The 21,822-nt window shown below is 47.0% G+C and overlaps 1 protein-coding gene across 1 annotated transcript; it reads right to left on the bottom strand.

Moving 5' to 3' along the window:
* Positions 1-2,156: 2,156 nt before the first annotated feature.
* On the bottom strand, positions 2,157-20,430 carry WDR45B (WD repeat domain 45B). Its single transcript, XM_075111421.1, has 10 exons — positions 19,882-20,430; positions 14,075-14,149; positions 10,958-11,059; positions 10,216-10,303; positions 9,579-9,673; positions 7,689-7,879; positions 5,653-5,738; positions 4,703-4,804; positions 4,043-4,164; positions 2,157-3,702 (listed from the first exon to the last, which is right to left on the bottom strand). The coding sequence occupies exons 1-10, from the start codon at positions 19,946-19,948 to the stop codon at positions 3,596-3,598; spliced, it is 1,035 nt and encodes a 344-aa protein (XP_074967522.1). The 5' UTR covers positions 19,949-20,430; the 3' UTR covers positions 2,157-3,595.
* Between the last annotated feature and the right edge of the window lie 1,392 nt (positions 20,431-21,822).

Raw genomic sequence — 21,822 nt, 5'->3', positions numbered from 1 at the left:
GAAAAACTTACTAGAAGGCTGCGGTGGGTTTTCATGTCACCGCTCTCCAGAAGCCCCGGGGGCAAATCAAAGGAGGGCCACGAAACCGCGGTGAAGGGCTGGAACGGCTCAGCGCGTAACCTATTCCTTGAACGGAAAGAACGGACTATTGTGTGAAATTCCCCAGGATCTCTTACAGCCAGAACAAACAGTCATTGCCACCTTTAAACAAATACAACCTTTGGGCAAGGAGGAAAAAAAATAAATGCCGTAAAATGGGGGCATTGAAAGGGCTTCCTAAGCCGCAGGTCGGGCGGCGGGCGCGTGACGCGGCGCGGGGCTGTCCGGCTGAAGCGCGCCTTGTTCCGGAGCCTTTGCACTTAGCTCGGCGCCGCCTGCCGCAGCCCTGTGGCCGACGCCTGCCACCGCCAGCGTCCTGTCCTGCGTCTTCTTCCGTCACTGGTTGATCTTGTGTTTTCTGCTTCAATGTGAATACTTAAAGGTTCTGAAACGCTCGTATGCTGTGGCTCCTGCCACCTGGAATTCCATTGAATTTACTGCACCGGCTCATCTTTTAGTTCTCCTTTCAGGATTTTGAACGGTGACGTGGGTGCTATGGAAGGAGACAGCAGAATTCGGGGAGGGAAGGTGTTTAGTTATTTTTAAATACAAAAGAAATTAATAATCTATATACTTGAACGGCTGATGCTGGTGGACATACGTTGTTGATTTCAGGAACGGTCGTATTTCAGACTGTGCCGATTGCGCCATTTCCTCCCCGGCGCAGGCAGCCAGCGCTGCACCCCCCCCCAGTCGGGGCCGCTGCGTTGAGCGGGGCTGTCTCCCAAAGCCAACGTGCTTCTGGCTAAGGGTTAAGACAGCTGTACTTAAAGGAGTAAATGCTGTTGGATCTCTGGACTATAACACTCACCTTAAGCTAACAGCTTGACATTGTAAAATCTATTTAATCTTTTGTCACATAAAGTAGACTGCTGACAGCTCCTGACCCCTCTTTTACGCTGCAGTCTCACGCAGAGCCAGGGTGTGTTTGAAGGTGGCTGGTTGCTTATTCTGGTCTCTCACTGCTGGCCCGGGGCTAAGCGCGTGCCCTCCCGGGGGAGCGCAGAGCTGTACGCCAGCACGCGGTGAGCACCCTGCTGCTGCCGGCCTGCGCTCTGAGCCTCCCTGGGCACGGCCGCCGTGCCTTATCGGCCATCGCTCGGCGTGGTGGGTATGTACGTGGTCTGTCACATACTTGACGTGCTGTTCATCTTCCAAAAAAGTGACTAACCTCAGCTGATTGCAGAGGTATGTTTATCAACTGTCCCACTTAAACCAAATTTTAGTTTAAATTGCGTATGTGATGCAGTACAGCGGAAAGTGGTGCGATAAAGTGCCGGCAGAGCACCCTGCAGCCCACACCATGTGGGAACACTCATTTTTGATCCCTGTAAAATAGCCTACATACAGAAAGATAAAGATTTGCAAGTAGTACAAGGAAGAATTTGAGATGAAATCCATTCAGGTACGTATGAAGGGAAACCACCACCCACACAGTGCCAGTCTCCGCACCTGTGGTTAGTGTATTCTCATTCTTACTGTCACAGGACCAGCTCTCTGGGCAAGTTTTGTAAGTTCAGTAGTTTTAACCAACCAAGACTGGTGCTCATGGCTGCTCTGGTCAGCGATGGGAGAACTTCAGTGGGAGGATGGGCTGGGGCTTCAGCAGATAAGATACACAAAACCATCACCGCACCCTGCAGAAGGCTTCATGCTTTTGTTAAAGTAGTTTCCTTGCTCTTTAACGTGAGCACAGCTGACTGGAGCATAAACAGCTTACACCTGTGCCAGAGAAAGGATTTAAATCATCCTTGGAGGCAGTTTCTCATGCTTTCCTGCGCACACACGTCTCCAGGCAGATGGTCGTTACACTAATGCAGCTGCTAAAAGGCAAGAAGCCTTGGAAGGGCAGGTGGGGTGAGCAGGGCTGGACAAGACAAGGCTCACACGGGCACTGCGCCTTGGTGCAGTGTAAATACCAAGGGAGGCGGCCGTTGTACTCGTCCGGCCCTGCGCGCTGCGGCTTCACGCCTTCAACAGGCTCCGCTATTCCCTCAGTTACAGATTTATTCCCCCAGCCTACGGCACTAGGGACGTGGGCTGTGATCGTCAGTGACTACAGCAAAATTAGTTACTTTTATTTAAAAGAAATAACATATTACAAATAAGTGTGCAAAACAATTTGTGATTAAATACATGTAAAAGCGACATGCAACCTCGACATCAAAATCTGCGTAGAAGTTAGTCCTTAGTATGTTACGTGATGCTAAAAGAAACTTGTCAAATTTAGAGTTTGCAGCAAAACAATCTTAGAGTGAACTGGCATGTCAGAGTTGAAGCAGCTGTGAAATTAAGTTTCAGAAGAGCAAGACTTCCCTCCCCCAGGTATTTAGTGCTATGAACGGAGAGCTTGTGGCTATTTCAGTTTCTGGGTTAGCATCCTGTGCCTTAGTTCAGCAGTAAATATTAATTGCCATATAACCATTTTGGGGAAGAGTTTACAAGTCAGTTTAGTCTAACCTAACTGTCCCTAGGCCAACACTATTTAGTATGCAACATCTCAAATTAAAAAAAAAAAACCCAAAAGTTTCCAAGTTTCAAGCCATGGCAGAGCAGTATACTTCGTGCCACCTGGTTCACTTATTGTGCTGGATGCGTAAGCAGCCTGTCCCCTCTTCCAGCTGAAGCCCAGCAGCGCTAGAAGCAGTGAGGACAGCTCTCACACCTGTTCCGAGGGTGTTTTTTTAAACCTGGAATGGCTGCTTCGTTACAGAATGGCCTCTCCAAACACAGGAGCTCATGCGCTCGCTCGGTGCGCCGAGGAGGAGAGCCAGTGCCTAAACACACCTTGGGCTACTCTGTACAGTTTGGCACCTTGGACCACGAGCGCTGATGGCCGCCGTACGCGTACAGGAGCAGCAGCCTGAGGCTGCGCCTCCACCACCCGACCCCGTCCGCCAGGCCAGAGGACGAGCATGGGTCGAGCTACAGGTATCTACGCCACGCGTTTGCCCGCCCGCCCTCCCCTCTGCTACCAGGACGTGCTCCGGGGAGGGGAAGGCAGAGCGCCTGCTCCCAGCCCAGCCGGCGGAGCCTTATTTAAGCATGAGCCACAGTATTCCCCCCACTCCCAGCCATCCAGCGGAAGTAAAGCAATGCCTAAAGTCCTGTTTTCACATCCCTTTTTCTAAGGCTAGCTGTAGTCTGTACAGCCCCCTGCAGCTCCTTTAGCGTGGCAGGCACTCGTGTTTAATCTAAAGTCATTTCACAGTTTAGATTAAGAGAAACCCAATAGGCACAAGCTTGTTGAAAGCCACCGTCTTGAAAACTTGAGTTGATGACAGTAACCCAAAGAGATTTTAATGATGAATACTTGCAGAAATGAGAATAAACATATGGAGTCCACTACTTCAGCGCTTGTTCTGATCACGTTGGGCCAGGCTTCTCAGTGAGGTCTGCTAAACTCCTTGATCAGTATTGGACATCCGTATACTGTCCTTCCAAAGACGTGGAATAGCCAAGGCAGTACTTTGACCCACGCACTCCCTCACCTCAGTCAAAGCTTGTCGTCCGTCATTTCTAGAAACTGAGCATAGACGTCCCTTGAGCATTCCCCTTTTTGGTTGAATAAGAACTTGTAATAGCTGCCATCTGCACATATTGCTGCAACAAAAACAAACACGTTAAGTTCAGCTGTTGCAGAGGTACCCTTCTGTTCCTTCAGCTGTAGGACCTTCCGGGCTAACAGAAGGTGCAGAGGTGCTCGGGAGGAACCTGAGGTCCGTCAGTCCCCGCACAGTGTCTGTCAGCCCAGCACCACACCCACCCTGGGCACCTGTTTGATCTTCCTCCCGTGCAGTGTTGCGCAGCGAGGGCGCCTCTTCTCAGCTGAGGGGGCCGTGCAGCGCTGTCTCACCTGAGCCTGCCCTCCGGCTCAAAGCCCCTGTAGTTCAAAAAAAGCTCGGGTCTCCAGACAGAGCCTGGGGGAGCCGCCAGCACTTACCTATGACAGCGTTTGGCTCTGTTCCAAAGGCACAAATGCATGGAGAGCCTGAGGGAACCTGAAATTTGGAAAAACTCCATTTGGAACTGAAGTATCTGGGGAGAAAGCTGGCAGAGGCCAAACTGGAAGAGAAAGGAGAAAAAAAACCAAAAAGCACAAGTCAGCGAGGTGTTGGCTGGAGCTGATGTAGAAGCGTTAGCGTGTTTGAGTCGCAGGGTTTGCACTAACTGCTAGTTTTGATTGGCTTTTTTATTTTCTTATACTAAGTAGCGGGTAGCATCTAGGGAAGTCTAGGGAAGGGCACCCTACAACTGCCTTTCTGGCTTTGTTTTTAAGTGACTGCAAAAACTGCCCAAAGGATTGATTTTTTTAGTAGCGGTTGCTTTATGTGAAGTGTCCACAAAGCATGTTCAGGCTAAGAGAGAGCCACCAAGAACCCACCCGAACCTCTGCCAGAGTCGTACAGCTCCGCAAAGGACAGCGGAGACTGGGCAGCTGCTGTGCAGTCCTACAGCTGCAGCTTCACTCAAGCACAGCAGATTAATCTTACCCCCTCCCGCAGTGTAGCTATTCGCTACTGCCGGACAGGACCAGTGTTCTATTAAAAGGTCAATCTCTCCCCCAGCCCCGCCAAAGGCTTCAGAACAGCTCAAACCCTACCTTGACTGCTTATTTCTTTTAGGGTCTTCTGCAGCAAAAATATGTACTGTGCCATGGTCGCTGGATACGCAGATTAGGGAAGCATCCTGATTGAAGTTAATACTGCAGAGAGCACAGACAGTCACAGTGTTTCTACGAGAACACACACACAGCTGCTGGCGTACACAGTCCTGCTCCTGCAGCTGCCCAGGGCAGCTGCCAGCCCAGGTGTTAAACAGCCCCCCCCTCCTGGAGGAGCTGGGGCTCCTCCCGTTCAGCAGGGCTTTGCTGACAGGACCAACAGCCCCCTGGCACAAGGAACAGAGGACCTGGTTTACCAGGAGCAGCCGGGCAGCAGCACATCATTCTGCCACTTCTGTGGAAAGAAACCGCAGCCTCTGCTCCAAGGAGTAGGCAGGCATTGGTTAAAACATGCCACATTCCTGCCCCAGAGTGGTGCTCAGTAGAGGGGAAGTTCCCCCACTCCTGCGGGAGCGCTTCCAGCAGGGGATTAGTCAAACTTCTGCCTTGGGCGCTCACAGGCAGAGCAGCACAGTGTTGTAATAAACCTCCGCTCACCCCCAGGAGCTCAGCCTAGTCTCTCCAGGAAGCGTTCAACAGCATCATTGCATTCCCCGTATTTCAGCACGGGTTGAAGCATGCCCAGCTACTGTTTATTCTGTGCAGCAGAACAGGCCTAGCAATACCGAGGGGTTTGTCCCAAGCCCTGTAACCTGTGCTGCGCTTCACACGGCTGCCAGCTACTGCTCCTCCTCGCCTGCACCGAGGGGAGAGGATGAATCGCAGGCCTGGTGCGGCCCTGGGACCTCTCACCGCCAGGACGGTGTGGCTTTGTGCCCGCGGCAGCATAACGCTGCTTCACTTTTAGAAGGTGGCTCGGGTGCCGCTTACCAGGCTGCCGCGGCACAACACTACCCACAAGATGACAAAGCTGAGGCAGTTAACCGTACCAGTATATATTGGCTGCCTGTGATCCTCTTCGTAGCTCCTGGATTAAATGCCCTGATGAAGTATCAAATATTCTTATGAGGGTCCCCTGGAAAAGGAATCGAGCATTATATTAGGAAAGACAGAAGACCCTTTACATCTGCAAATGCATCCCAAAACTCTGACCAGCATGCCCTACACATGCCATTTCTCATCTCAGAAGATCTGAGGGAGAATTTTTAGGAAGAATATTGATCTGCCCCCACCCCATCCCCATGCTGTGGCAGCACTGCCATATACAACATTGGTACTTCGCTACTCAACTCAGGAAGTTCCACCCAAGCTCTTCTAAAGCACTGGCGCAGCCCCGGCGTTAGCTTGCAAACGTCAGACTTGCGTACAGCCCTCTGTGCCCAGGTCCTGCGAGTCCTTTCTTTCTTGCTCCCCAGAGTCACTACTCTGTTTTGACTGCTACTCTGCAATTTTTCTTTCCCCCCACCTAAGTACAATCAGCCTGTGGATGGTCTTGCCTTACAGTTAGTTCAGTTGAAGTATTCTAGAAGAGCGAGTTACCTATTGCATGCTCATTATCTGTATCAATCGGAAGCTGAGAGACCCCACGGATGAGTCGGGTTACGGACAGAATACTGCGTTAGAAAACTGAACTTCATTTAAACTAACTTGACACCAGAGATGTAAAACAAGTCTGTGTATCCCAAATAAAGCGGTCGACAGTTCAGCAGCACTTTCATCTGATGAAGAGTGGGTCTACGTTGTCACCTACAGCTCCTGTTACACATCTTGTTAACAAATGCATCTCTCCAGTTGCACACCAGTAAGGAACAGACCCCAGCACAGAAATTCAGGGAAATGTCAGCTTAGTTTTGGTTTAAGACACAAGCTTGAGATGTTTGCTTACAGAAGGCTCCATATGGCAGTTCCCCTATACTCCTATTTCAGTTTGAAAATGCTGTTTGAACTTTTTCCCTATGCAAAAAAGAAATATCTCAATTCAAATTTAGCAATGGAGTTGCCAGTTCTAAGAGCTTTGTTTAGAAGATGTGCAGTAATTAAGCACAGTTAAGAGAGACTATGGCAGCATCTTCTTTTTTTAAGCTCTTCGAGCTACAGACTGTGCAGTAGAAGCTATTCGAAATGGAGGGTCGTTGGGTTAGTTTAGCTTGTCCTTGAGAAACTCACTTCAGTTGAGTGGAAGAAGGCAGCAGGGACTCAGCTTGCCTCAGGCAGACGGGTGCATCTACGCTCCCTTCCCCTGGACGCTTTGGAACCAGTCAGCCTTTGGGAGACGAGGCTCACTAGCAGACGGCAGCGGGGCTCCGCGGGAGGAGGCAGGCCCATGACACGCTTTTCGTTCTTTCTACATCTCCCGGCATCAGCCCAGCCCAAAGGGCTTTGCACTGCGCCATAACTTCAGGTTTGCGTCAGCGTATTGCGTTCCCTAGCCCTACGTAACATATGGCCGTGCACAACTCGGTAAATATTCCAAGAATCATTTATCACTTACGCTCTGTATGAAAACATTGGCAGGATGTGCATGAGAAAGCCGGAGGCAGTGCGCCTCCCTCCTGGTCTGTAACAGGAGTTAAGCCAGAGCAGAACTAAGTCCTCCAGAATGACAGACCTATTGGAAGTATTTCCTTAGCCAGGGGCTTTAAAGTGAATTTAAGCAGAAACTGATAAAGGTGAAAGTACACAAATAAGCTCCACCCCGCCTTAATTTTAAAAATTAATAGCATTATTGAAGAACACATGAAACATTAACTGCTTGGGCCACATCTCATTCAACCGTCACAGAAGTGTCACAGCTACAGTCAGCTAAAACCTGAACGCCACTTCGGGCACTGCACATGGATTGCTGTTTGGCTCTCCTGAAGGAGCAGCAAAGCTAAAGAAAGCCTGAGAAGCCATATTTCAATGACAAATTTTCCAGTTAGTTATTTCTAAGTCTTTCCTACAAAAGGATGCGACTTCCTATTTTGCAAGGAGTTACTACAGTGGCATGCACAGTAAATCAGAGGCAGGAGGATGTTATTCTTACTTTTTCTGATGCTGTTGCAATTCTTGTTCCCTGCAGGTTTAAAGCGATACAGCTCAAGACTCCTTCATGAGCCTGTATGTCGACAGGAGGCTTTTCCGTATTAGCGAGATCCACTATCTGCACGTGCCCAGTATGTGTTCCAGGAAACGCAAGAAGAGAATTATTACTATTTGGACAAAGGACACAGAGACCTAAAGGACAAAAGAAAGAAAAAAGGAAAAGAATAACTGTGTAGTTCCTGTAACCTAATACAGTTTTCAAATATGAGTTTCTAAATATATCAGTAATTTCAGAACAAACAACACACATGTAGCAAATCAGAATTTCATTTTAATGGCTATTGTGGTATCCCAAAACATGATCTGTCCGTAAGTGCAGAGCACAGAGGAGTAGCATAATTTTAACTCACTCTCACCACTTTATTTCAAAGTAATCTAGTGGTGGTTATCCAAAATCTGGATGTTTTCAGAGATCAGCTCCATCAGTCTGTTACAGCAAAGTTATTAAAAAAAAAAAAGTCTCCTTAGTAGCTCAAAAAGGGTAAGAGTTTATCATAGGTGGTATTTTAGTTTCTCCTCGGTCAGTAGAACTGATTAATATTAAATTCATGTTTGAACTTGGCTCTTACAGTACTTGCACTTTTTCCTTCATCCCTTTTGCAGGCCACTTAAGGCGAATCACGTCTCTCCCAGGTGTTCTGCTGATACCAAGTAAGTTCCTGCAAACGGAGTCCACGGCCAGCAGAGCAGTGGGTGGGTATCACAAGGAACAACGTAACTTCTGCTGCATCCTTGGCCTTATGCCCACCAGCCTCTACATCAGCAGGCCGCACCTGCATTCAGGCGGCGCTGCCCTGGGCGCAGCCAGCAACTCCACGTTTGCTTCTAGGAAACCTCTGAAGATGGGGACTCTAAGCCTAAGTAACGTCCTGGTGGAGAAAGTATCTTTCAGATGTCCAAGCTGATCCTCCCAAGATATCGAGCATGGCCAACACCGCTCATTCTACTCTCTGGCTCTATCCAGAAGAGTTTGGCTCCATCATTTCTGTAACTCTGCTTCAAGTAGCTGTAAGCCACCAGCTACAGGCAGCCCTTCAGAGTCTCCTTCTGGCATGACTAAATGAGCCCAACTCCTCAGCCTCCCCACGCAGGCCATGCACTTTGGGACCCAGACCCCTTCACAGCAGGCATGGTGGTGTTTGGAGGCAGATGTTCACACAGCTGCCATTACACCCTTCCAGTTTTGGACCCTCACGTACCCAGCTAGTCTTGAGCATGCAGCTGACATGAGAGTATGCTCACCCCTTCCCTCTCCTGCCAGACAGCACCTCCCTTTCTCGATAAAGTCTCCTACTGCGACAAAACCGCTTCCTGAGGCTACACCCAAGCCCTGTCCCTCCCGCGCCTACCTGGAGCCTAGAGCTGGCATCACTAAACTGGACAGCCCTGGCCCGTGGCACTAATGCTGGGCTTGGTTCCGGATGCCTTCTGCTCATTTCAACAAAAGACAAAGCCATACCTTGCTATTTAAAGGGAACTGTATCTATTTGCTAATTAGAAAAGAGGAATGATTCACTTTAGAGTTTGTGTTTATAATTAAGATTTCAGCACAAAATACATAAAGTTTACAGGTTCTTTACAGAAGAAAGCATACAGCTCTTATAGACGTCAAATATATAACAGGAGTACATGAAAAAGCTTTTCTGTGCCAAGTATTAATAAATTTTAACAACCAGTTTATAAACACAAAAGTATCTCCAAAGGACAAGACTACAGCGCACTAAGTGAACTGTTTAATGACTTGCTAAATGAGACTGATTCAGGCAGCTAAAGAGCATGTCAAGAACAGAATAAATGTGCTTCCATTCCCCAGCCCACCTACACAACTAACCTTTAGGGTTGTAGCAGGTTTCAAAGACGTGCAGCTGGTGGGGGTTGTGTGTGAATGTGAAAACTTTAATCATTGAGTCCAAGACTACCACAATTCTGAAAGAGACAAGAAGTTCCTGTGACTCAGTGTCGGTAAGACAGGGACATAGATATTAATTCAGACCTGCAAAGGCTTTCGACTGATTCAGTGGCGATATTCCATCCCCAGACTTACAGCCTTGCAAAAACCCAGGCAGTGATGAGCCTGCAAAGCACTTGATGCAAAGCGGTGACAGCAGAACCCCTCTGCCCACACACATCAGGCTCCAGCTGCCAATAGATGCTTTTGCCCTAGAGATCCTCTTGAATTCCCTTCACACTCTTCCATACCAAGAAAAAGTCAGCAGCAGCCGCACGAGAACATTTCCCTACATTAGGGGGCCAGAAAGCCTTACAGGCTTTTCACCAAGGTTTCAGATACCAGCATGCTTGAGCTGCGATCTGTTAACACCTAATGTTTGCCCCCCAAAGCCTGTTTTACCTTTAATTGCTGGTGGTGTTTACGCAGGATCTTTTTCTTTCTACAAACAGCTGGAAACAGATAACAACAGTGTACAACACCAAGATGGGCATTTGGAACACTTATTTTTTGTACCTACCTGTCTCTTCGCAGCTTAACTGCTTTGACTTCTGTAGAAAACTCTATCTCAATGACAGTCTTCTTCTTCAGGTCATCCCAGATCATGACTAGAACAGGGCAGAGATTGCATTAGATCATCAAGGCAAATCCAAAGATCCACATCGTCTGCATTACAACAACTGCTGGTTTCTGAGAAGACTAATCAAGCGGAGCATCCAATAGCTAGGCAGTTACAGACTGGCGCCCTGCTCACCAGACGGCATTTAGCTACAACCTGTCAACCCACTCTTTCATACTGACTCGTGCAGGTAGGAGCTGGTAAACCCTAACCACAAAAGCTGACAATAAAAATACATTTTTCTAAAGACAAACAGCTTTTGTTTGTTTTCTGTTAAGGGTTATCAAAGAAATAAGGCAGCAGTCAGAAGCAGCAGCACATTTTCCTACAAAGCTTGCCAGCCAGGGACCTTTTCCCCCCTCGGGCTGCTGAGCCAGACCCTCTTTGCAAAGGTAACTGTGAGAAGTGCAGCCTTTGTCACCAGGTCTCGGAGACCAGTCACTGCAGGTAACTGCCTGTTACCACTGCAACAGCAGTGACGCAATGTATTTCACCACACTTACTTGAACCTGCTGCACCATCCCCTCTATCCAGCCTTCAGAATATACCAGGCCCCAGCTCAAGGCAGTTGTTTTGGGATTTCTCTGGGCAGTTTCACACAGAAAGCACGGCAAACGTGCAAGATCTATTCCTCGAGACTCACCTTTGTTAGGAGGGTACTTTGGCTTTTTCCCTCCACCTACTAGTGCTAAATAGTTGCAGCGAAACAACATTTCAACATGGCCAACGCCACCTTCTAGGAATTCTGAAAGACAAATTTATTTTATTTAAAAAGGTCAGAATCTGTTAAAATGCTATCTAATCTTTATCACTGTTACAAGACAAGCTCGCGTTATCTAGCGCTTCTCTCAGGCACCTAAGAATAGTATCGTCCTACCCCAGCTGACCTTAAAAAATAGAGAATCCTCTAAGAGTGGGGTGACAGACCAGAAATCTTGGTGAAAAGGGTGGCATGGATTTTTTTTTTTGTTTGATGTTTTTGGTGCTTGTTTAAGAGTAGGATTCTCAGCAAAGGTGCTTTATTTTTCATAGCACTGAAGATCACCACTGTTGTCACAGGCCTCATTTTCATATGTAGAAGACAAGAAGTTTTAAAGTTATATTAAAACATGCTGCATGAGAGGAGATCAAACAACATTATCACAGCAGCTTGATCATTTCTATGCTACAGTGGGTTTGTAAATATCTTTAGAAAGACTGTCCAGTTAGCTCAAATTCATCCCCCTCGCACGCACTCCTATGCTAATGCCATGCAGTTAGAAAAATACCAATGATATTCATTAGTCATGAACCTTTTTATTTGCAAGTCTTCATAGACTTGGTGGATTTGAGGAAAGGAGGCAAAACGCACATAGATGTAACTGAACTAGACTCGCCAGCGCTGTTCCCTGGAGCATACCCACAGCTGCTAGAATAGGTAAGAGGTACATCCCAGCTCCAGCAAGCCTCTACTCAGTGATGCAGGAAGCCTACTGAAAGCAAGTTCCATCAGCTGCTACACACAGTTTCTCATTTATAGCGCAAGGAAGTTTTTTTTTTTTCTTCTGAAGAATCTCAACTGCAGAGGAAAGAGAGTAAGATGCCGTGCTTATGGTGCAAGTGGAGGAACGAAACAGCAACCAGGAAATTTGGGAAAAAAAAAAAAAAGACTTTTTTTTAATTTGATGGCATTTGAGTGGGGGCTTGGCTTTGTTTACATAGCTTAGAGGGATGCTTGCATTCCACTGGGGAGAGGGAACTTGACTGTCAGGAGAGGCCGTAACTGTGGCCTTCAAGGTAGATGAGCAGAGTTAAAAACATGAACTTATCCTTTAGAAGACTGTCCGATAACTCCACACACTGGCAGCCTGCAGCAGGAAAGGTGGATGAAACCAGTAAACCATTTCAGAGCTAGAGGAAAATTCAGGAGGACTCAAGAGAGACCTACTGTTAGAAACAGGGATGGGAGAAAACAGCAATGATGTCCGAGGAGCTGGCAGGAAGCACTACGATGGAAGGATGTAGGCATATGCACAAAGGAGAGGACAAGGGAGATTCAGATAGGCATTAGGAAGCACCACAGTACATCTGGATGAGGAATTTATGCTGGGACATGACCACACAATGCTGAAGGTAGATGCCTGGAAATATGTTCATACTAGAGCAGTAAAGCCTTGGATCTCATACAAGTCCTTGTGGTTTCTTCAACAACACTGCTGACTGCCGAGTTTCCTTCCTGAACAGCAGTATTTGGCCACTACCCCCCTTCTGCACCACATGCTCCTCAACTCCATTAAAGCATTTAAAGCATGACAGCACATTTTGTTATGAAGAGGTACTACCACCGGGACAAAGATTTAAAATACTTACGAATGAGAACCTGAGACAATTTAAGAACGTGCAATGTGTTCTGAATCTATGTTAGAACACGCACTTTAATTATTATCTTTACAGTTCTGACAGATGGTGCTTGGATGAGGAATATCATGGAACTCCTGGATATAAGAGAGACAAGCCAGGGTGTAAAAGTTCAGATTTGGTTTCATACTGGGTTACAGAAATCAACCAAATAGTCCCAGATGGAGGTTGTCTATCTCAGGTAGGTTTAACTATACATGAAAGATGCACAAGATTTCTCTGTGTACCTATGCAGCCAGCACAGTCTGACCTCTCAGAATCCACAGGGGAAAGGCAATCTGATTCGTAACAGACTTTCCAGGACTTCTGTGGTGAAATAGGAAAGTCCAGAGCTACTGGCAGGGAGGGTTTTGACAAGGAGCTCAACAGGGCTTCAGCCTGGACTCTGATCCTTTGAGCACACTATCACAGGTGACAGTCCCAAGACATGTTCCTTACAGAAGAATTTAGTATTAAGACCAGAAAACAGTTTGGCAGCTTTGGCCACATGAACAGTAACTGAAATCTCTTACAGTACTGGAAAGTGAGAGCATGCCTGGTTTCATAGGAATTGCTATTTTAAATACATTTTTCCTCTTATTAAGTCCTTTTTTATCACCACGGTGATAGAGTGTTTGGAAGTGCTGGGAAATCAGTGCAGCATGGCAGCTTTCTTCCTATATTTAGGGTTGGAATCACATAGCTAGGTTTCTTTTTCCCTTATTTTGACTCAGTTTGCTTTCTGATAAAAAGCCTCACTACCTGTTAATATAGCTCATCTAGACATTTCTGTTAAGACATGATACTAGGTTTACTGCCTTAAGATCCTCCCAGATTTTTTAAGAGAATATAAAATTTGGAGTATTAGAGGTCTGAGCTCACAGTGCTCTTGCAAGCAATACTCTAAGTAGGAGAATACTCCAAGTAGGAGAAATGTTAGGTTTGGCTCTCCAGCAAGAACGCCACAGTTTTATAGCGGTACTAGCTCACCCAGATTACTGCACAAGAATGGAACAACTTCTCTTGATGGTACATAATAATGCTGCAGCGAGCAGCTCTTCTCCCACTTGTGGATAACCAGGCAACTTATCTCCTGTTCAGGACTACAAACATTAGCAACAGCTAACACAATTCAGCCTCTGCAAGCGGGTGAGACACATTCATCGTCAGCCGGCTTTATGCACATTAAGAGCATATAAACATCTGACCAGGCAGTAGCATAAGTGAGAGTCCCTTCGGGACCAGCATGGGCTTCCATGCTTGAGGCTTTATTCAAAGCCTTCCAGTGATGGAACAGTGAAAGCTAAGCAAGAATCTTACAGAAAAAAAATGAGGCTGAGCTTCCAACCCAGAACTAGCACGCTATAATAAGTACACATTTTACCTTGTTTCTCTTTTTCTTTGAGTGGATCTGCGTTATAGACTCGGAATCCATTTTCCATTCCACATGCAAAGCATCCTGTAGTAAAAAGCACACATATATACACACATATAGAGTAACTGCGAGATACACTCGAGAACTAAGCCAGAGCCAGAGGATTAAGAGAGCGTTACTCCATAACTGCATTGTTAAATTCAAGCTGAAGACCACTTGAAGGCTTTGTTAGTGTTTGCAAGTGAAAACCGTTTAGAGGGGTTGTCCTCTATGCTGGCCTCTGCTGAAAGCAGAAAGTTCTCAGTATTCTTTTTAGACAGGTAAGAAAATGGAAGGAAAGAACAGCAATTCCCAACCCATCTGTATCCTACACCACACACTACAGAGGGAAGGAAACCTGCGTTTTAACTTCTATGGTCCAACAGTGATTATGAAGCAAGCCACTCCTTTCTTATTAGATCCAAATTCACACCATGATTATGACTATATGAAGTATGATCCACTGTTCATATTTCACAGAAGAGAGACTCTCATAGGTTTTACAAATGCTCTAATGAGAGCCTGCTGAGTCAGATGCCAATAATTACATGCCAATAGCTTAAGTCCAAACCAGGGAATGATTAGAAGCCAGATTAAAACACTCTGGAAAATCATTTTAGTTATATTTACATACAGATTTACGCATGTGCCTTTTTAGTGGAATCCATCAAGCTATCAGTATCCTGTCCTGCTGGTTTACTCGCTAACAGTGAATGCAGTTACTAATATAAAGAAATGCCAGTGTGAAGTTAGAAGCAGCTACCGTTGCTAGAGGCAGACTGACAGAAGATCAGTTGCTACACAATTTATATGCACTATATCAAAAACCCAGTTAAGATATTCAAGGTACTGGAACAGAGATATTCAAACTAGTCTTGTTTTATTCTAAAGCACTGCAATGACTGCAACGATTTAATCCCCCCCCAAGTGAAAACTGAGGAGCTTTGTCTAAATGCACCCCTTCCCCCAACTCAGTACCCCAGTGGGTGGGTGGAAGGAGGGAAGGAAGTCTGTCTTTACTCTTAACATAAGGTATCCAAACCATTTCCTCACAGCCAGGTGACCCACGATGTCCTACACACAAGGCTGGACTGGTGTGCTGTGGAGCAATGGCTCAGAAGTGGGCAAAAGGGCTCAGACTGCAGGAGGCTGCTTCAGGTATTCCTGGAGCTAAAGGCTGCAGAGCAGCCAGCAGCGGTTCTCACAATACAGGCAACTGCCTTTGCGGTTTGCATACTATGAGCTCAGTTAAAAGCACTGCATATATGCTCACTGAGAGGCAAATGAGCAACATTCACTACCTGCCTTCCACTGCTTGTATCTTGGTGCAGATTAAGATGTCTGAAGAAAAAATACAATTTGTGGCTCTTTTTTTGTTATAACATGGAACGAGATCAATTTTCTCACATAAGAATATAAAAAACATATAAACTTGATCTTGACAACGGTATTACTCTAAAAACTCCACAATTTAGGAAAAATAATGCACCCAATTTGAGATTTCTTTTTAATACTTCAAGAGTGTAATTCCAAGTAGGACCACTCCAAAACCAAACCAACAAAAACAAAACCAAAACCAACAAAAAAACCAGCCAAATACAACCCTCCCAATCAACTAAAACACAAAAGCAACAAAAAAAAAACATCACCCCCCTTATCTGCTTTACAAACCAGTATCTTATGAGGGGTGGGTGTATATTTGGCAGCATCCTTAGGGTTCCTGTTCACTGAACTCACACATACAAAGGAAAAATTACTATGAGATCCACCCCTGCACCCTTCAATGTAGAAGGGAAACAAATTAACCCTCTTATTTTACACATAGTCACTAACAGCAGAGTCACAGACCCAACATACCAGACTGTTCTAGCACTACCGCAATTAGCTAAGCAGTGATGAAAACAAACACCCAAAAAACCTACTCCCCCAACCCAAAAGCCTCACAGGCACAACTTCATCCTGTTGAAGAATCTGTAATAAATTAAATACAAAAAGTTCTTGTTTACATATGTACATATGTAAACACACATGCAGAGTGGTTAACAAAAATACAGTAATTATAGAAAGATTAGCAAACATATTGAAACAGATGCTTTCCAATTAACTATATTTGTTTTACCTCCTCCCTTCTCAGTGCATCGCTCTTTAGTTTGCTCTGTCAGCTGAATACGTACAAGCACGCTGCCTTGAGATCCCAGCACTAATAAGCTGCCACCTCGCACAGTGTACTTTACTGGGATAAATAGGAAGCAAATTCCAATGGAATAATTTCTCTCTACATAAAAGACTGTACAGGATGAGAACTAATCTGTTTCTGGTAGCTGTAATGTATATCCAGGTAATTATTTTTCCAGCGACAGCTTTATAACTCAATATTGTATTTCCAGGAGACACAAAGGATAGCCGTGCTGAAACTGTTCTATACTAAGAGAGCACCGTAATGTTTTACTTGTGTTAAGACCAGCAGCTTATAACAAACCCAAATGGAGCATTGCTAATGCAATAAAATGCAGACATGACATTTCCTGTAGCACCACTACAGCTTTTCTGCAGGGCAAACCTCGTGACTGAGACGTGGGCTGCTTTTAACGTCCTGGGGATATCTACAGTTTTAACTGGAGACAACACACCAGAACTGAGGGAACATGAGCAATGGTGACCTTCCCGGCACAGTCAATCATTACTGACAGAGATATGAAGTTCGTGGTCATGGCAACCAAACAAGAAGGGGGAAAAAAACCATACAGGAAGATTACAGCTACTCATTCAACTCCATGTTACAGGAACAGCTTTGGAACCCAGTGTTTCCCATCTGACTGATCCCAGCGTTTACTAGAGGATCACAAATTTGACAGTTCAGCTACAGCTTGGAAGCTCTGATGTACGAGAGAGCTGGGGAGGGGCTGCCAGAAGAGGGAATTGCTGCAATAGTAGGTATGCTTTCTTTCAGAGGAAGTTCACATTTCATTTTAAGAAGGGACAGACATGCTGTCAAAGAGCCACTGTCAAAAGAGAACTCACATATTTAAATTACAGAATTATTACCCCAACCCACAGCTGTGCTTGTTCCTACAGTAAAAGTACTATTTGCCAGCAGTCCCAGTGAGGCCACAGTGAGTTTTCTTTGTGTTTCTAAAACCAGAGAAAAAGGAAGAGTTAAATAATGACTAACCTAGCAGCTGCACAAGCTGAAGGGGGCACGCTGACATAAAGGAATCTGCAGGCTTTAGGGCCTGAGATTCAGAAATTGTAGCAGTGAAGTCTAGGGAAGCAACTATGGCAGGCGCAGTTCCTGGCACGGTAGTTGTTCTCGCCACAGCCAATTTGGTCTAAAGCCCTAAGAGAGAGCACAGAATCCTACTAAGGGGTCCCATAGCTAAGCATTTCAGTCCACTGAATGAGTTCAAATTAATAAGCCAAGTGTTTCAACACCAAAACAAGTCCACACCTCGGTTTTCAAACTAGCTTTAGAGTACAACAGTGACAAAAGAGAAACTAATCAGCAATTTACACATACACTTTCTGGTATGGTAGCTTATGATGATGTCTATTCATTTCTGTAAAGCACTTTAATGTCCTTCTGAAAGCATTGGAAAAGTGCCTGAAATCAGTAGTACACCAGCTTGAAATTAAGAATCTAAAGTTAGAGTATTTTATTTGAAAACAGCTGAGAACAACTTGTAATATGGGCCTTCCCTTTTTTGCGGTTACATTGTTTATTTTTTAATTTAAAAATAAAAAGCAGCAAAGACACCCAATTAAAAAATACAGTATCACTCAAAAGAGAGTAAGGGAAGCACATTTCTGAAAAACTGCAGATGCTAGCTTTATCACTTATCAGTCATGGAAGTTAAGACTTGGAGAGACTTATTAGATCATTCCTCCCATCTTCCCATCAGCATGGGATTGGCTAGTCTTAAATTACCCAGAAATTAGGTTATTGTGACAATATATGCAGACACCCACACTACTAAGCTTCAGCACTCAACTGACTCATATTGCTATTTCTGGTAGAAGAAACAAGGCAGAAGTAAGCTTCTCCTCTTATCTACTCTTCTTTGGGCAACCAAAGGATTAACCTTCCTTTAACACTTTAAAATAGCCCTAAGTTAGTAAAAAGTTAGCATGCTACCTACAGTTCAAAAGTCGTCATTCCTAAGCAGGAAGAGCTCCAGGAGCCTGCAAGTGGAAGCCACACACGGGTTTTGTTCAAGGTTTTTGTTGTTACTCAGTTGGCTGGCCAGGCTAGGTAGGCTGGGACTTGAATACTGCTAGGAAGGCGTTTCTCAGTTTACAGATTCCCAAGACAAATTCCTTAACATACTTTGGATATGACATTATTCAAAAAAGTGTTTATGTTGCATTCACTCCTACAGAATTTAAGGAAACCTTTGCAAAAAAGAACAAGTTTTACATGCTGAAATGATGCACTACAGGCATTTGGCAGTAAAGGGGAACGTAGCTTCTTACAGAGTTCTCTTTATAACCCAGCCCCACAGCAGACCAAGCATCAAATACAACTACTTCATTACAGACCCCTACAGATTTGAAATGAAGCTCGTCCTCACAAATCTCCTTCTCCATCTCTGTTGCAAATGCAAGATGAAGACAAGTGCAGAGCTGCTGAAAAACAGACTATTCCATTGTTTTCAAGTCAACAGGATAGCATGAAGAGAGCTACCAAGAAGCTCCCTGCATTAACAGCTCAATATACTACTGACAAAACATTACCAGAGATCTTAGACTAGACTCAACATAATAATTTGTGTTTACACACGACTTCAACAGCATCAGCAACAGGTATATGAACCTGTTTACATGACAGAAGTTCCAAGACTGTCTTAGGCAAGAGCGTTATTTGTTGAGACAAAAGGATGTTACAAAATTATGACCTTCTATTCCTTATTCCACAAAAATGACACTTGCTCATAAGGCTGGTGCTATTTTTGTATTGCAAAAGCAAGACAAGGCATATGCACCCCCTTTCTAGAGAAGGGCCTTCCCCTTTCTGACAAAGGAAAAAAAATAAACCAAGCACACAGTTCTGAAGCTTTTTGGTAGTCCATGTCTGCCAATATGATTAGTTTTAACCACCATTTTTACAATACAAATCAGGCAAAGAAGTTACACTGCAAATTTTTAGTGTGAAGCACTTCGACCGCTAAAGCGATGTTTTGTGAGTTACCTTCTCAGCAATGCAGTTTCAAGAGCGCATCCCTTTAAGCGCAGGATTTAAGGCAGACTTATACAACTCCAGGAGGGAGGCCAGCCCGTTCTGGGCAGCACAGCTTGCGGCAAGCACCAAACCACCGCCTGGGAGGCGGATGTGTTTGAAGATGGACACCAAGCACGACCGTTCCTTCCCCTCTCCCCCACCCAACCCCTCCGAGGCGGCTGGGTGCACGCACCAGACAGGAGAAGGGTTAAACCAGACCTCTGTAAATATGGCCTTTCCAGCTTTTTAAAGCAGGGCTTTAAGCTACCTCCACCACAGCAACTACAGCGCCCAGACCCCGGCCGCAGGCCCCGCAGCAGGGGCGGCCCAGGCCAGGGCCCGGTTACTCACCGGGAGGCACGGCAGGCCCGGGCCCAGCGCCGCACTCCCCTCACCGGCCCCGGGCGGGGACCTCCCTCCGCCGGGCTCCCGCCCGCCGCCCCTGGGCGGCACCAGCCGGCTCCCCGGGAGAGAGTGGCCTGCGCCCCGGCCGGGCCCCACTCCCCTCACGGCGCCGCGCCCCGCGGCCCCCCCTCAGCCCGGCCCGGCCCCACCGCCTCACCGTGGTCCTGGTTGAAGCCAGCGTAGAGCAGCCCGTTGCCGTGCGGGTTGGCCGGGAGCAGGTTCATGACTCCTGCCCGTTCGCCTCCGCCCGCCGTTCTTTAAACCATGGCGGCGCCCGCCCGCCTCAGCCCCGCCGCGGGAGCCCGCCCCAGCCGAGCCGAGCCGAGCCGAGCCGAACCGGACGGGCCGGCGGCTGCTTCCGACCCTGCCAGGCAGCGCCGCCGAGCGCCGAGGCCATCCACCGGGCAGGCTGAAGAGCGCCGAGCAATGGAGCGGCGCCGCCCCACGCCCCCGCGGCCTGCCGGCCGGGGAATAGCGACGGGCTCTAAGAGAGGGGAGCGGGCCCAGGCCCGGGGCGGGGGTTGCACCGCTGGGCGGGAGGGTCTGCTCCGGCGAGACGCGTCTCTGAGGAAGAGGGATTTTCTCCGCGGGGAGGATATGGCCCGAGGGCCGCGCAGGCACAGGGCCCCTCCGCGGGGGGATCCGGCCGTGCTGGGGAGCCCGCTCCTGAGGGATGCGGGCCGGTGGCTTTACCCGCTCGGACCCCGCCCGGGCCTGGGGGAGCCGCTCTTCCTCACAGGGGAGCCCCCACCTCGCAGGCTGCCGGCCTTGGGGCTGGTGCGGGTGGGTGACCCGGCGCTGGTGCAGCGTGAGCTTCGGCCCGGTGCAGCCCCGCCGCCCCCTCCAGGCCTAAAGGGCCGTCTGGTAGAAAGCGCTCGCGGCAAGGCCATACTGAGTAGCAAACTAGTAAGGAGGGAAGCTATTTCTTCTATTCTTACTAGTTAGAATACAGTGAAATGGTTAGAATATGCTGAAACGGGATCCCCTAAATTAAGCAAAATACCCCAACCCACAAACCCAAACACTGCCAACAACAAAAAAAGCCCCTTCAAAATTCATTAGTTTTCAAGACCCAAGGCCATGAGCAACCTGATCGGAGTTCAACAGTGAATTTACTTCAAGCAAGACGCTGGACCCGATGGCCTGCTGAGGCCCCCGCCAACCTGAATTACTTGATGAGCGTATGGTGAGCTGTGAGCCCACGCTTCGTGTGCGCTCACACGAACACCAGCTGTTCCCTGTCCCTCACGTTCATTCGCTTCCTTTTCCGTACTTGCTCTGTGCCTTCCATGTCAATGGCTTGATGCTGCATTTCAGATTTGTGACCTACTCCTCTCTAGCGCAGACTTCTCTTTGGAAATTACTGCAGTTTTTCAGTTTACAATGGCTTGTTAGTTAGAGCTATCTGCAGTGACTAGTTGCTACATTATTCTTTGTGCACTCATATATAAAAAAATTAAATCACATTGCATCTTCACAATATTTTGTCTTCTCAGGCACTCAAGAGACTTGGTACATGCAATAATGAGCCCTTCTTTGCTTTTTCTGAATCTTCCTCTTTCCAACTACAGGCTCAGGCTTTGCTTACTCCATGTGGGACGGCTGCAGGCATTAGCAGAGAGGAGGAGTGCTACCCCAGCCTCGCCTCCTTACCCTGTCGTTAACACTGGCTGGCAGGACGAATAGAGAACGTGACCCTGAGGACACAAACATACATATTAAAGCTCTCTCCAGGTAGGCATTCTTACTGCATATCACATACAGAAAGGAAACAAACTAATGACCTGGTGAATGAAGAGGCCAAGATTATAATTCAGAAGAAACTTGGAACAGTTGGCAACGCACATTGAAGAGAACTCTTCATCCTGCATACAGCCGCTAGCCAAACATAACAGACCGCTCCCGAAGTACGGATGTCTCCGATTCAGGTTTAACCTCTTGTAGCTGTAGGCTGCTATGTACATTTTAACCTGTGGCAATGCAATTTCTACAGTCTAACGGCTTAACCCCGCCACCTTCAGCATTCCACTGCAGCTCACTCGGCGCAGGCAGGCCAGGAGGTGGAGCCTGCTCATCACCGAGGCAGCAATCGCACAGG

Source organism: Phalacrocorax aristotelis, chromosome 16 (assembly GCF_949628215.1).
Source record: "Phalacrocorax aristotelis chromosome 16, bGulAri2.1, whole genome shotgun sequence".
In the NCBI taxonomy this organism is placed as follows: domain Eukaryota; kingdom Metazoa; phylum Chordata; class Aves; order Suliformes; family Phalacrocoracidae; genus Phalacrocorax; species Phalacrocorax aristotelis.
Note: the sequence above shows the minus strand (reverse complement) of the source record. Positions and strands in the feature narration are given on the sequence as shown.